This window comes from Vipera berus (genome assembly GCF_964194415.1).
Source record: "Vipera berus genome assembly, chromosome: 2".
Taxonomy (NCBI): Eukaryota; Metazoa; Chordata; class Lepidosauria; order Squamata; family Viperidae; genus Vipera; species Vipera berus.
Genome location: NC_138203.1, coordinates 191,410,234 through 191,426,416, shown reverse-complemented (window position 1 = coordinate 191,426,416; position 16,183 = coordinate 191,410,234). Strand labels below are relative to the sequence as shown.

Sequence of the window (16,183 nt, the reverse complement as noted above, 5' to 3'; positions counted from 1 at the left end):
TGATCAATAGTAAGGCTGAAGTGGTGCTGGAGAAGACTCCCGTGAGTCCCTTGGACTGCAAGGCATTCAAACCAGTCAGTCCTAGAGGAGATCAACCCTGACTGCTCTTTAGAAGTTGAAACTCAAATACTTTGGCCACCTAATGAGAAGGAAGGACTCACTGGAGAAGAGCCCAATGCTAGGAAAAGATTGAGGGCAATAGAAGAAGGGGACTGTCACTACATGTCCTCGATGAAAGCAAACACGAATCTTCAACAGGAATGTGTGACAAAACAGAAGATGCTTTATTCAGCTCCAATGCACATAACGTGAAAACAAAGTCAGCATTGGGTGTTAACCGCTCCCAATGCTCTTATAGCTGGTCAGAGACAGGGCACTGCCCCCAACCCCCAACCCAACATCCACCCATAATTCCTTAAAGTCCTTCCTTCCCGCTCAGCTCCGTTTGCTGTGTTGTCCCATTCACCATCTCTCCCATATGTCCATCAACCCGTCCTCCCCACATCCAACAGTCCACCAACAACCAGGTGAGTAGAACATGCAACCCCCACCCTTAATGCTAAATGTTCAGGCCTGCTAGATGTCCAGGCCTGCTGAGTCCAGCCTCATGAGGGACGGTGCAGGCCGAACTGCCCCTGAGGCAAAGCAGGGCCTAGAATGTCCGGTAACAGCGGTGTGCAGGGCAAAGGCAGCGTCGTCTGCATCTCAGCGACACCCACTGACACTCCCTGGCCCAGCTGATGGGTTGTAGAGCCGGGCCCCAGCTCCGGCTGGCATGCTGCCTCCGTCGGCGTCCCTTGGAACAGCTGACCAATGGCAGGCCCACCCAAAAGCTCCGACTGCCCCACAGCCTCCGCCGGCATCTCCCGAACCAGCTGGTCGGTGGTGGACCTGGCAGGAAGGCCCGACTGCGCAGCCGTGACCTCCAGCGCTTCTGGACCCAGCCGGGAGACGACGGAAGGAGCAAGATGCCTAGGACAGCTGGTGGCGTCTGCAAGAGGACCTGACTTCAGCCGAAGGTGAGTAGGAAACGCAGGGGGCTCAGCCGTGGTGACAGTCTCTACAAGGGAGGTGGCAGTGCTGTCGGCTCTGACGCGAAACTCTGCCTCCCCCCCAATGAATGTTAGCCCCACGGGGCTCGACAGGCGGCTCCCCCTACCAGGGCTCCACCTGGAAGACAAGAAGTTACACATGAATGATCGTCCACCCAACTGGATGGTTCTGCTTTTCCCCCACCCGGCTTCCCCAGATGCTGACGATGAAACACCCAAACCAAACAAGGTGCATGGACATCCACCTCCTTCACCCATGATGCCTCTGTCATAGGATACCCCTTCCACAATATTAGATATTGCAACCTCCCCCTCCGCACCCTAGAGTTGAGGATCTCCTGGACCTCAAAGTGACTGTCCCTTATGGGTCCTGGACCCCCCTCCTCTGGTCCATGGGATGATACCCCAGCCAGCTTCAACAGGCTGCTGTGAAAGACTGGGTGTATCTTACCCAGATACTTGGGCAGCCGGAGCCGCACCATCACAGGGTTGATAACATGTGTCACCCTGAAAGGTCCTAGAAATTTGGGACCTAGTTTCCTACAGGGTACTTGAAGCTGCATATAATTAGTGGATAGGTACACTAGATCCCCCACCTGGAATGGTTTAAAGGGTCTCCGTTTCTTATCTGCCTGTTCTTTACTCATCTCTGCAGCCTTAATTAGGGCTTTCTTCACTGTCTCCCACACCGCCCCCACCTGTCTCATCCATTCTCTGGGTTGGCATGGGAGAGGCTCCCCCTGGACATATTCAGGAATGGGGACGAAGTCATTACCAGACACCACCCTGAATGGGGAGAACCCAGTGCTGCTGTGCACTGCATTACTGTATTATGTGCCACCTCAGCAAACGCCAACAGGTCCACCCAATTGGATTGCTGATATGACACATAGCATCTCAGATACTGCTCCACCATGGCATTCTCTCGCTCAGCTGCCTCACTGTTCTCGGATGGTATGCCAAACTGAGGCCCTGGGAGGATCCTATAAAGTGAAAAAATTCCCTCCAGAATTGAGCTGTAAACTGCACCCCTTTGTCCAAAATGATTCGTTGGGGCACTCCATGTAGGTGGTATATGTGGGTGATGAACATCCATGCCAGCTGCCTGGCAGACGGTAAACCCTTGCACGGCACAAATCTGCTGGTTTAGAGAACAGGTCGATAACTGTGCAGATGACGTAGCTGTGGCTCTCCAGTAATTCTTTTTTAACTTTTGTACTTTTGTAGTTTTAAGATATGCCCTGTTCACCGCCCTGAGTCCTTCGGGAGAAGGGCGGTATAAAAATTTAATTAAATAAATAAATAAATAAATAAATAAATAAATAAATAAATAAATAAATAATTCGACTATGAAGTCCATTGCAATGTCCTGCCAGGGTCTACTAGTGTCTGCTATGGTTTGTATTAATCCCAACAGCTTTCCCTACGAGGTTTAGCAGTGGCACATGTGTGACAACCTCGGACGTAGTCCTCGATCTCTTGTTTCATACGTGGCCACCAGAACTGCCATCAAGCCAAATGTAAGGTTTTTAAAAACCCAAAATGTCCTGCCTGCTTGGCATCGTGACACTGATACAACACCCTCTATCTCATTGGTTGAGGTACATAAATTTTATCCCCGTGCCAGGCTAGCCCATCCCATCTCGTCAAAATGTTCAGATGGCTTTGCAACCAGGTATCTCCCTGGAGTGCTTTCTGTATGGCATGGAGCAGGTCACCCGTTACTATGCAAGATACAGCCCCTGCTACCTCATTGGCAAGGGAGCATAATCGCTTGTACCACTTCCTCCTTCTTGCTTTCGTACTGTGGTTTTCGTGAGAGCACGTCAGCCAAAACGTTCTTTCCCCCTGGCACATACTTTACGGTAAAATGGAAGTGCCAAAAATATTGGGCCCATTTGACATGTTTTGCAGACAATCGTCGTGGCGTTTGTAACACCTCCAGGTTTTTATGATCAGTCCACACCTCAAACGGGGTTCTAGCCCCCTCCAGGAGATTTTGCCAAGTCTCAAATGCCCAGCGTACGGCAAAGGCCTCTTTCTCCCAGATTGCCCAAGCCCATTCGGTGTTTGTCAGCTTTCTGGAAGTGTAAGCACACGGTTGCAGGGACCCGTGCCTATTCCGTTGCAGGAGGACAGCTCCCACCGCAACATCGCTGGCGTCCACCTGCACAATGAACAGCAGTTCAGGGTCAGGATGAAGCAGAACGGGTTCTCTGGCAAACAGGGCCTTTAAAGCCTCAAAAGCCTGTTGGTATGCCATAGACCATGTTAGTGTCTTCCCAGGACAAGGCTTTATCACTGTTTGCCGTGTGCGCAGGAGGTCTGTAAGGGGCAAGGCTATCGAGGCAAAGGATGGGATGAATTGCTGATAGAAATTGGCAAACCCCAAAAAGCTTTGTAGTTGGCGCCTGCCATTCCAGAACAGCTTCAACCTTCTTGGGGTCCATCTCCACCCCCACCTCAGATATTCTGTACCCCAAATAGTCTAACTGGGTCCTATGGAACTCACACTTGGGTAGCTTCACATACAGCCAGGCCTGCAACAACTTTTGCAGCACCTGTCTTACCAGGACATGTTCCTCCATAGTGGTGGTGTATATGAGGATGTCGTTCAAATACACTAGTACTCCACAGTACAGGTGTTCATGCAACACCTCATTAATTAGTTGCATGAATACCGCAGGAGCACCTTGCAATCCAAATGGCATAACCCAGAATTGGTAGCTGCCGAGTGGACAGTTAAATGCTGTCTTCCATTCATTGTGGCGCTTAATCCGCACCCTGTAGTACGCCTCCCGCAGGTCCAGCTTTGTGAATATCCTACCCTTCGCCAGATGAGCTAGGAGGTCCTTCATCAGGGGAAGGGGGTACAGGTGTTTCACACATACCCCATTGATGCCTCAGAAGTCTACATATAGTCATAAAGAGCCGTCCTTTTCTTTAAACAGGACAGGTGCTGCTATTTGGGAATGGGCCAGTTGGATGAACCCCCTCGCCAGGTTCCGATAGATATACTGTCGCAGTTCCTCCATCTCCTGTGGTGTCATACCATACATACGGGGTTTGGGTAATTTGACCCCTGGCTCCAATTCAATGGCACAGTCCGTTGGTCGATGGGGTGGCAGGATTTCACATTCGTGCTCATCAAACACCTCAGCAAGATCAGAGTACACCTGCGGGACCTGGACCTCCTGTCCTGCATCTGCCTTACAGGCTCCCACCTCCTCAGCTTTCCCTTCCAGTCTTACGAGGTCATGAACTGGGGGTTGGGGTCCTATTCCAATATGTAGGCAATGGCAACCTCCCTCCCACCAAATTGTTGGACCCCATTTATTGAGCCAGGTAAGCCCTAAAATCACCGCTTCGGTCATAGAGGGTACTACTATGAACTGAAGGATCTCCCAGTGCTCCCCCATCTCCATCCGAACAGGCTCTGTCACATGAGTAACAGGTGCCCCCCCCAAAAGGGACCCATCCACCTGCTCGAACCTGAGTGGGGTGGCTAATCATTCCATCTTAATGCCCACCTTGGACACCACCACTTTACTAATAAGGTAGCGGGTACTACCAGAGTCAATTAAAGCCCGGTATGCACCCTTCTGTCCTGTCTGTGGGCTTACCAGCACAATAGGGATTGCAAAGGGACACACCGGTGCACTCACCATAGGATCCTCATTCAACTCATCCATGCTGTTGTAGATCATCGGTTGAGGTCCAGCAGCCATTGGTGTCTCCACCCCCATCTGGGACGGCTGCCTAGGCATCTCACCCACCTGCTGATGTGCTGCCTGTGTTCGTTTCACAGGCTTCCTTGGTGTGATGCTGCATGTTCCAGGGGTTGTTGGGACTGCTTGGGGCACCGGGACTGGACACACGGCCACCCTATGTCCTGGCTGATCACAACGGAAGCATCTAATCAGTGACCAAGTTGCTGGACTGGAAGGCCTTGGTGTTACAGTCAGGGTCTTCTGTCCTTCCTCCTTTGCCTTCTCACTTGATCTCCGGAATCCAGGCAAGTTCTCTGTTCTCCCCCGGAACTCCTGCAATCCTACGTCCAGCTCTACCGTCACCAGGAACCAGTCCTGTAATCTGCTTGGGATGCCACAGATGCATGCCCTGTGAAGAGCCCCATCCAGACCCGCCCTGAAATGGTGGACCAGACGGTGTTCTGGCCATGACCGTAATTTACCAGCCACCTGCTGGAACTCACGGATGTAGTCGATAACAGGTCTGCCGCACTGTCTCAGACCCACCACTTCAGCCTTGGCTCTGAACCTGGGAGACTTCCTTGAATTGTGCCTGTAATGCCTCCAGGAAGAGACCAGCATCACCCAGTTTTCTGGCGTGGTCGCTGTATAAATCTGCTGCCCAGGCTGTGGCCTCGCCCTGCAGGCTAGCTGTCACTACCACCACCTTCACCCACTGGGATAAGTAGGTAAGGGCATACCTGTCCAGATGACTGATGGCATAGCTTAAAAACATAGTCAGGCGGTCGGGTTGCCCATCGAAGGACATCGGCAGTGGTGGTGGACCCCACACCACACCTGACCCCCATGGTCCTGTCTGTGGCCCTGGCCCTCGTGGAGTGGTATCATAGTGTTGGGAACCCGCTGCCTGCCAGTCCAAGACACTAGATGGTCTTGCTGCCTGCCGGGTAGACACTCCGTCTGCTGTTGGCCTGGCATCAGGACCAATCCGTGCTGTCACTGCCGGGATGTGAGCAGCAGGACCTCTCCCCTGGGACAGAGAATGAGGTGGCTGGATGAAGCAGTAGGCGTGAGCTTAAATGGACTCCAGAAGATGGTAGAGGACAGGAAGGCCTGGAGAAACGTTGTCCATGGGGTTGCTATGGGTCGGACACGACTTCGCAACTAACAACAAGGCTGAAGTGATGCTATGGCCTCACTAAATATACTGAAATGCCCTGTTGATGTTACCTAGTTTGATGATGAAATATCTGCAAGAAAACAACAAAGCTCAGAGAGCACCAAGGACCCTGCAATTCAACTCAGAGCTACAAATATTCTCTTCCCTTGGTACTTCACTAAATAGATAGTACCCTAATATATGGGGATTCCTTCAGATTTGCATAAGAATGCTAGAGCTCCACTCTTTAACAAAGGGGCTAATTCTCTGGCAAACTTGCTTTAGCCATGTACAAACCATTCCCTGACACAAGAACAGGACTTCCTATGGTGCACATTTACATTGACAACCAGTTAATTTAATCAACCATCTATCACTATTACACAATAGCTCTAGACTGCCCTGCTATGAGCATTACAACCCTACGGCCCTTATTGGAATAGACTAATGCCAAATGAGAGTGGAATGAAGAGACCAATCCGCTGGTCCATTTCTTTTGCAAGCAGAACCCAAGATGCTGGTGTTTTTTGGTAAGTTCTTTTGTGCCTGATTTTTTTTTCCTTTTAACTATTTCCAGCCTGAATTACAACAAAATGAAGGCGAGGAGGAAAGGCACACAAAGAGGAATGTGAGCTTGTCCATAACAACCTTGCTAGCTTAAGCTAATGGGAAAGATTTCCACCAATCACATACTGCCTATGCATACTTGGACAAATAAATAGAAGGGAGAGGGAATGGCAGTGGGGACAGCACATTTCATCCAGATTCAGTTTCCTGCCAACTAAATGAGAGCACGTGAACTTGGATTGCAAAGACCAGTAATTGTTCTCCCTTACCATATTATCGTTGCAACAGTCTCAAATTAGATTTACATTAAGGACTGCCCCCAATTTTCCAGCAAGCTTGTTAAACTTGTATCATCCCATTCCCAATGCAAGGCTTTGGAGTCACGTGGCTAGATAATCATAGTTTATGCTTAAGTAGGAATACACCAGATGGCTTCTTTGCTCAACCTGTGTGGCCTGAATACTGCCATTTGTAGGTTAAGGTTTAGCATACCATCTTCATATAGATCTGGCCACTGTTGCCAGGGGAACAAACATAAAGCAGCCCATATGTTATTTTCTAATTTTGTCTCCTGTAGTTAGTGATGGCAAATGTTGTGGGCAGGTGATGTGCCATGTGTCACGCAACCCAACAGGATCTGTTTTTGAGTTCCGCAGATAAGAAAAAAGCCAGCTGTAATATTTTATTTTATTTATTTTATTTAAATTCCATTTATATCCCGCCCTTCTCCGAAGACTCAGGGCGGCTTACAAGATTAGCAGTAGCCTTCATTCTATGTATATGCCTGCTTATTAGGGCTTTCACACACACACACCCAAGCGGCATTATTACAAAGTCAGCTTATTGCCCTCAACAATCTGAGTCCTCATTTTACCTACCTCGGAAGGATGGAAGGCTGAGTCAACCTTGAGCCTGGTGGGATGCGAACCTGCACTAATTGCAGGCAGCTGGTGTTACTTAAGGAGGCATTAGCCCACTGCTCCACCAAGGCTCTATTATATGTTTATAATTAATTGTAAATTATGGGCAATTCAATTCTCCCAATTTTCTCCAATAATTGAAAAATATATATATCTTAATATCCAATTGGAGTACTAAACCAGATGAGGTTATTTTGTCATTCAATATCCCATATTGCTAATTGTTAAATACAACTTTGCTCAGTAGCATGAATGGAACCACAGCCTCTTAATAATAAAACAGCAATCTTAATAAGCATCTCAGATTTTTTCTGGTCATCATGTTATTAGAGTGTTCTTGATTAATTATGCTAAACATAGAAAAAATTGATAGCAAATCTGGAATTTAGAAAGGGATGTACCATATTAAATAGTTCACATTTTCCAAACTTGATTTGCGTGTGTACACACACACACACACACACACACACAGAGAGAGAGAGAGAGAGAGAGAGAGAGAGAGAGAGAGAGAGAGAGAGAGAGAGAGAGAGAGAGAGAGAGAGACTGAAGGAACCCACCAGCTCCTGTTCCTGTATACTTCCAATATTTAATCAACCTTTCAATTATTAAAAGAACCATCTTGAAAAACAGTTAATAAAGCAACTGAAACATTGATTTCTTCTCTTTAAAACAAGAGAGCGCTTTACATTCAGGTTTATGAGATGCCCCACGTCTGTTTCTGGATTACTATTCACTGGAGGTAATGTAAAAGAAAACGATCTCTTATATTCATGAAATTATATACCATAGTATATCTGCAAAATTACTTCATCCCTGCAGGCTACAGTTCCATCTGTCTTGCCAACAGCAGATAGTAAGATGCAATTCCTGGGACATTTTCCCTTTTACACTTTTTTCATCACATCTAAAATAAGATATGGAAACTGCTTCCACAGTAAAAATTTAGACACTAGAATTTCAGTTGTTGTGTTTGCAGAATATGCTACAACTAAGTAACCCTAAAATGAGCAGCCTAGTTCACCTAACATGCAAAGACAATGGCTGACTTCCCACAATATCAGAAGCCACAAATTGTCTAGCCCTCTTTTAACCTAGTTGAGCACATTGTGTAAATGTCAGTTCTCTGCAACAGAGATGCAAGATACTTGGAAGGCTGGGGCTTGCACATCAAGCTCAGCAGAGGGTGGAGAGTATTAAGTATTAAGAAACCAGGTAATAATGAAAAATGGGGGAGGATACAGCACTATATCCTTTTAGGATTTTTGAGTGGGTAAAGGTTTCCAACTAAGGAATTCAGCTCAGGTACATATAAACAGTTGTTATTATGGCAAGATAAATGTCCAAAGATCAGAAATGAGGAGGTGATAAGCCGCCTGGGAAAGCCAAGGGAAATTCATTAAAACAATTAAAAAACAAAAGTTAGAATATTTCAGACATGTGATGTGACACCCAGAAAAATACAGCATACTCCATTTAATCCTCCAGGATTAATCCTCCAGGGAAAGATTGAAGGCAAACGAGGTCCAGGCAGAAGAACATCATGGCTTCAAAATCTAAGGGATTGGTTTGGACAAAACTCAGCAGCACTTTTTTGTGCGGCTACTGATAAAAACAGGGTCACCAACATGATCACCAACGTCCGATAACAAATATGGCACAAGAAGGTCGCAAGACACTAACCAGTACTAAGGTAAAGGTTACCCCGCACATGCGTGCTAGTCGTTTCCGACTCTAGGGGCCGGTGCTCATCTCTGTTTCAAAGCCGAAGAGCCAGCGTTTGTCCGAGGACGTCTCCGTGGTCATGTGGCCGGCATGACTAGACGCCAAAGGCGCACGGAACGCTGTTACCTTCCCACTGTAGTGGTCCCTATTTCTCTACTTGCATTTTTATGTGCTTTCGAACTGCTAGGTTGGCAGAAGCTGGGATGAGTAACAGGCACTCACTCTGTTACGCAGCACTCGGGATTCGACCTGCCAAACTGCCGACCTTCTGATGGACAAGCTCAGTGTCCTAACCCACTGAGTCCCTCTGTACTAACCAGTATTACTAACCAGTAATTGATTAGTTTTCTTCAACTTAGTACTATTTGGTTTCATTAGAACATTAGACAACCTCCATACTACTATGTTATGGAAAACTGGACTAGTTTTTTTTTAACAGAAATGTTTATTTTTTTTACCCCAACTTTATTACTCTATAAGTAATTCAAGGCAGAAAATATACTTAATTTATTTATTTATTTATTTATTTGTTTGTTTTTATAAACTGCCCTTCTCCCGAGGGACTCGGGGCGGTGTACAGAATAAGGTAGGTATACAGATTGAACAATAGTGAAAAAACAATAGTAAAAACAAACTGGGACCCCAATTAGAGCTATCAGGCCAGGCCGGACTGCTGGAACAGGTAAGTTTTTAAGTCGCGCCGGAAGGTGTGGAGGTCGGGGGCCATCCGGATTTCGGTTGGCAAGCTGTTCCAGAGGCCTGGCGCACCCACTGAGAATGCCCTCCCCCTGGGGGCCACCAGCCGACATTCCTTGAGCGGTGGCACCCTGAGGAGGCCCTCTCTGTGGGAGCGCACAGGACGGTGGGGTGCTGACATTGGCAGAAGGTGCTCCCGTAGGTAGTCCGGACCCATGCCATGTAGGGCTTTGTATGTCATTGTTAGCACCTTGAACTTCACACGGAAGGCAACTGGAAGCCAGTGCAGCGCACGGAGGAGAGGTGTGATATGGGAGTATCAGGAGGCTCCCAAGAGTGTCCGTGCCGCTGCACTTTGCACCAGCTGAAGCTTCCGAGTGGATCTCAAGGGCAGCCCCATGTAGAGAGCGTTACAGTAGTCTAGGCGAGAGGTCACAAGGGCATGGGTGACTGTACGTAAGGCATCCAGGTCCAGATAAGGCCGTAATTGGCGAACTAGTCGAACCCGGGAGAAGGCCCCCTTGGTCACAGCTCCTATGTGATCTTCCAGGGAGAGCTGCGAGTCTAGGAGGACACCCAGGTTGCGGGCCCTATCAACAGGGGGTAGTAACTTGTCCCCGATGTTAAGGGATGGGATGTTCTGAGTATCCTGGCTTGCCGGTACGTACAGCCATTCAGTCTTGTCCGGGTTCAGTTGAAGCCTGTTCCTCCCCATCCATTCCCGGACCGCTTTCAGGCAGCAGGACATTACGTCGAGGGCATCACTGATGTTGTTTGGAGTTGAGATGAAAAGCTGGGTGTCATCAGCATACTGATGGTACCCTACTCCAAAGCTGCAAATGATCTCGCCCAGCGGTTTCATGTAGATGTTGAACAGGAGAGGCGAGAGGACCGACCCCTGAGGGACTCCGCAAGCGAGAGGCCTCGGGGTCGACCTCTGTCCCCCTGCCAGCACCGACTGCGAGTGACCCTGGAGAAAGGAGGAGAACCAACGCAGAACCATGCCTCCCACTCCCAGTCCCCTGAGGCGTCGCAGCAAGATACCATGGTCGATGGTATCGAAAGCCGCCGAGAGGTCTAATAGTTGGGCTGAGAGAGAATGATTGGCCCAAAGTCACTCAGCTGACTTTTATGCCTAAGGAGGGACTGGAACTCACAGTCTCCTGTTTTCCAGGATAGCACCTTCACTACTACACCAAACTAGCTCTCATGATATAATTCATGATACAGTGATACTATTATAATGAAATGCATGATTGTTTACTTTTGGGGTTTATTACTGTTTCTCCGATTCCTTTTGGGGGTTGAAGTGGGCATTTCTAAACTTGCAGAACTCCTGCTGCCTAATAAATTGCAAGTCTCATGTCATAATGTGGCATATTTATGTGTATACAGTGGGTTTTCAGCATTCTAATAAAGTAAACTTGAGGCCGCAACTTGAGTGGTGCTTTGATAAGGAAGCTATATATGAAAACTGAAGAATTGTGGAAGAGGAGAAGTGCTAAACTCCCCAAAAGGAAAAAGATGCAAAAAAAACCCCAAAACCCAACGGGGAAGGATAGCTTCAAAAAATGATTTGCCTCTGTATCTCCATTTAATTTTTTCCAAGAGCTAGATGGGAAAAAGAAAGGAGGTACCTTATTTTTTGTAGCACTGTCTTTTCCTTGATTTTCTAGCTGCCTTAACCAAATGTCTAAAGCAAGGTGGAAGGAAAGAGGAGAACCAGCAGAAAAAGGATTGATTCAGTTAGTTAGACTCCTTTTGCATGACCAGGTGTTTATCCTCAATGAACCCCCATTGAACTGTTAGCATTCCCTTTGGTGGGTCAATGGGGGGGGATACAGAAAACAAAAACAAAACACCACCCCACCAGTTGGCAGTTGGTTCTCTACCTTGGTCACATTTGCTGTCTAGGACAACCAAGCAAAATAAAAATTACAGCCAAAAAAACAAGGGTGGGGGAGGAAGCAGCCTGTTTTATGTGGGGGAAGTGACTAAGTCATCACTCAAAGCAGCTAGAAATCCTGGAAGAAACAACCCACAACGCTATGATTGCTAGATTGAAGAGTGTCCTGGGTTTCAGAACAGGAGTCCCATACAAAGGAAACGGTTGCTCTACAGATTTCAGAAAGTGTTTTCTCTCGAGTAGAAACTGAGCTGTTTAATTTGCAGAAGTAGCTCAGTTTCTAAGGCCATTATGACTTTCATGATATTGAGGGTTGTGCTAGGGCAATGTCTAAATCGTATCAGCACAATTCTTGCACACGGAAGAACTTCTATCCAATTTGTGGAGATTCTCAGTAGTCCAACTAGCATAATAGTGAAATAGAGAAAGCTCTTTTGTCTGAATTCACCAATGATATGAATCTTGATATGAAATTACAGTATAGGACTTGTTGGAGAGGGATCCAGGTTAACTCTGAAAGACCCTAGGTTCAGTGCACACATTCTCCTCCCAAAGCTGTTAGGATGAATGCATGAATGTGAAACAGCTGAGCAGCAGGAAAAGTTTGACATCAGCTCCTCACTCCCCAAGTTATTCATTACTCTATTGACTGGTTTCTAGGCAACCCTCAGAAAGGGATAGTGAGCTCCATTTTTTATAAGCTGGCCAGCTGCTAAGCCCCATTCTCCTCGTTAAAGATTTAATGGGCAGTATCTTCTGGAGCTAGCTAATGCAGATTTCCTGTCATTTACTTGGTAACAGATACCTTCCCCCCTTTAACTTCCTCAAAAAGAATGATGGAAGGAGGCCAGCAAGAATAGACATCTTCATCCCTGCTTTGAAATATAAGTATGGCAACTTGTTCGTGTGACTTTAAAAATGCATAGCCACACCTCATCCGAGCCTGCTTTGCTGCTGAGACCTAATAAAATGCCAAATCTAACCAACAAAATTTAGGAGTAAGTAATAGAATGCTATTTATGCTTTAAATTCTGGGTTGTTTATAAAGTGAAGGCAGGAGTTCCACAGCCTAGCACGCTTTGCAGCTCCCTGTATCTGGTACCTAAATGAAAAAAAGGAGTCACTCAGAACATTATCTTCAACACAAGAACTTTTGCAGAATTTTAGGAAGAGCTCAAGGAGCCCCAGAAGCATGGTCAGTCTTAAAATTCTACACAGGAAATCTGTAGAAAAAAGATATCAAAGTCGGCAGTGAAATTTTATAAGGTCACCCTTATAGGCTTGATATAAGTTGGGTGGCTACATAAAATAAAGTTCACAGTTGAAGCCACATTTGGAATGAGGAAACTATGGTCTACAACTTGTTTGCTTATAAATCTCTCATGAAAATTAAACTTACGTTTCCTGGAATGCAAAGAGGAACAAGCCCCTACTAATAATTCAAGATATACTATATCTAAATAGTTAACAAGCATTTAACATATGTTAATATGTTCTTCTCCCAGAAGAACGAAGCTGAAGCCACCAGCCTGAGGATGACGGATGAGATTTCGTCAAAACATCGCCCTGATACCTCCAATTCTACGTGGGGAAAAAACCCGAATGACCAAAGATCTATTATATCTATCTATCTATCTATCTATCTATCTATCTATCTATCTATCTATCTATCTATCTATCTATCTATCTATCTATCTATCTATCTATCTATCTATCTATCTATCTATCTATCTATCTATCTATCTATCTATCTATCTATCTATCTATCTATCTATCTACCTACCTACCTACCTATCTAATCACAATCTGTGGTCCTACTGTCAAATATCTCTTGCTAGTGATATGTTTTCTGATAAATATCCTCTAACCATATCTGTTCAATACAAGATTAGAAAAAAAATTCTTAAAAGGCATATGCATCCGATGAGGTTTAACTCCAGAAAGCTTATCTTTTGATTTTTCTTTGAAAAAGTGCCACTTGACTCAAGTGTTTTGCTTAGTGACTTGACTCTCTTATAATGTCCACTTCCTCTATAAATCTGTATTTTTTTTACTTAGGTGAAAAGAGAAAGAATATACCTGTTGCATGTATAAGATCCTAAGTTCTCTTGGCATCTACAGTAGAACTTGATAAAACTGCCTGGAACCTGGGAGAGTTACTTGGACTTCACATAATGGACATGTCTATGGAGATTCTCAGTCAGTTATCCCAAATATGCTTTTTCACGAGGCAACTGGACTTTATTTTTCTTTGAAGTCGTTTCGCTTCTCATCCAAGAAGCTGAAGAGATGAGAAGCGAAAGCTGAAGAAGCTTCTTGGATGAGAAGCGAAACGTCTTCAAGGAAAAACAAGGAAGTCTAGTTGCGTCACGAAAAAGCATCTTTGGGACACATTATGGAAATGCAAGGCCCAAAGTCTAGCCTAGTACGGGACACTAAAGGGAAAAAAAAACATTTTTAAAGATTGGCAATATGGGATCCATCAAAGGTATTCCAGAGCAACAATTTATTGCAGCTAAACAATGTATATTATGCTAAACAATGTATATTATGCTTACTTACTTATCAGGTAATCTTAGAGCCTTGCAGCATTGTAGCTCACCTCCACCTATGTAGATTCATTTTGAAAGTCCTAAATCATCTGGAACAGAAAGATTTAGCCAAAACTTTCTCTGCATTTTAAAAGCAGTACCTGATCTCAGTTGTTCTGCCAAATGCCTTTCCTGGAAGGAGGCAATTTCCTGCCTAGTTATCATTATTAGTAAAGTGCTCAACTCCTGGTAATTGCATGAAGAAACTGTTTGAGAAAGGTGCTTTGTTTTTATTCATTTAGCTGTTCGTATGGTGCTTTAACCTTGGAATCACTTATCAAAGAAAAATGGTTGGATAATCAGCCAGAGAAGCATTTTAGAACTTGTAAAAGCCTTTTTTGAAATTTGAAGGAAAAAGCTCTCTATGGATGGTTATGTTAAAAGTGAATTGGCACATAAATCTCCATACTATAAAAGCAACCCTGAAGAGTAATAAATTACAAAAGGGCTTTATTCAGTGGTGGGATTCAGCTGGTTCGCACCACTTCGGCAGAACCGGTAGCTAATTTTTTGTTCCCCAGGCCCAGAATGGACTTCCGGAAGAGGCATCCACAGAGAACCGGTTGTTCACATATTTGAATCCCACCACTGGCTTTATCCAATCTGGGACCTGTTAGTCCCAAGAAAGTGATACAGCTCAGTGAAAAAGCATGCTCTGAACTTGAAGGTATTTATCTATGGCATCTCTGGGCAGGGCTAGCTAGAGAATCACTGTCAACACAAATATTTTGCTAATGGGCCTAATAGCCCGACTTCTTAGCGTCTTCTTCCTATATAAAAGGTGTTTCATTGTTAGAGAACATACCCATACACCATATCTTGACTTTACCTTCTAAAGTACAGGAATCTATGTTTATTTCATAAGATGCAGAATAGCCATTAGCAAGAAGCAGCTGCTTTGGAGACTAGACTTCAGCATACAGGCAGGTTCCCAGGTTAAGAACATCCAATTTAAGGACAACCCCTAAATACAATTGGGCTGCCTGTAAGTGGCAGATGGAGTTCTTTTTCCCAACCAACCACTGAAGCTGTGCAATCCTTTCAGGAAATGCTGAAACAACATTTTAATTGTACAGATGGCTTTCAGTGGTTTCTTAAAGTACTGTGGCTTCAGCAGCAAGTCAGCTCAAGAACGCTATTGGCCATTTTAAGTAATAGGCAGTCTGTTTGTAAACTCTGAGTTCCAACTTACATGCAAATTTGAATTAAAGATATAATTAGGAAAGGAACTAGTTCTTAACTAGGAGACTGCTTGCATTCTATTAACCTAATGCCATCCCTGCACCCAACATGCACTACCACTCAAGACTGAATTTATTTCTGTCAATTGCACCCAAATACAATATATACAATACAAAATACAGATTTTCCAAATCTGTTTCAGAGATTCATAACCTTCCAGAGAAAATACAGATACCATCCAATGGAATATGGTGTGTGTGTGTGTGTGTGTGTGTGTGTGTGTGTGTGTGTGTGTACTAATACATTTGGGTGGATATTGTAACCCAAGAAAAGGTATTGAGCAGGCTTTCTATACCAACAAAAAACCTAAACAAGTGAATGTATGTTTGCAGGCTTACACTGCAAATCTGATTTCTATTAATGTACAATGAAGAACACAGAATTGTAGTCAATGCATTTTTAATAAATGATTTCAACTTTAACTTTCTAAAATCCACCAACATTACTTGCCCCAGGTTTGAAAATGCCAGTGACGCTGGAATGCAAGTTAGCTAGAATTATTTTAAAAGCAGCTATTTCAGATAACTAGGAACAAGGAAGTCTATCAATTTTTGCATAAAATGTTTGATGGAGATTTAAAGTAATAGTTTTAATAAGATGTTACTTGTTTTTTGAAAG

At 45.1% G+C, this 16,183-nt stretch overlaps 1 protein-coding gene across 1 annotated transcript; it reads right to left on the bottom strand.

Annotated features, from left to right (window-relative positions):
- Positions 1-298: 298 nt before the first annotated feature.
- On the bottom strand, positions 299-5,561 carry LOC308663628 (uncharacterized protein). Its single transcript, XM_081320210.1, has 2 exons — positions 4,718-5,561; positions 299-1,170 (listed from the first exon to the last, which is right to left on the bottom strand). The coding sequence occupies exons 1-2, from the start codon at positions 5,381-5,383 to the stop codon at positions 1,156-1,158; spliced, it is 681 nt and encodes a 226-aa protein (XP_081176336.1). The 5' UTR covers positions 5,384-5,561; the 3' UTR covers positions 299-1,155.
- Positions 5,562-16,183: the final 10,622 nt, after the last annotated feature.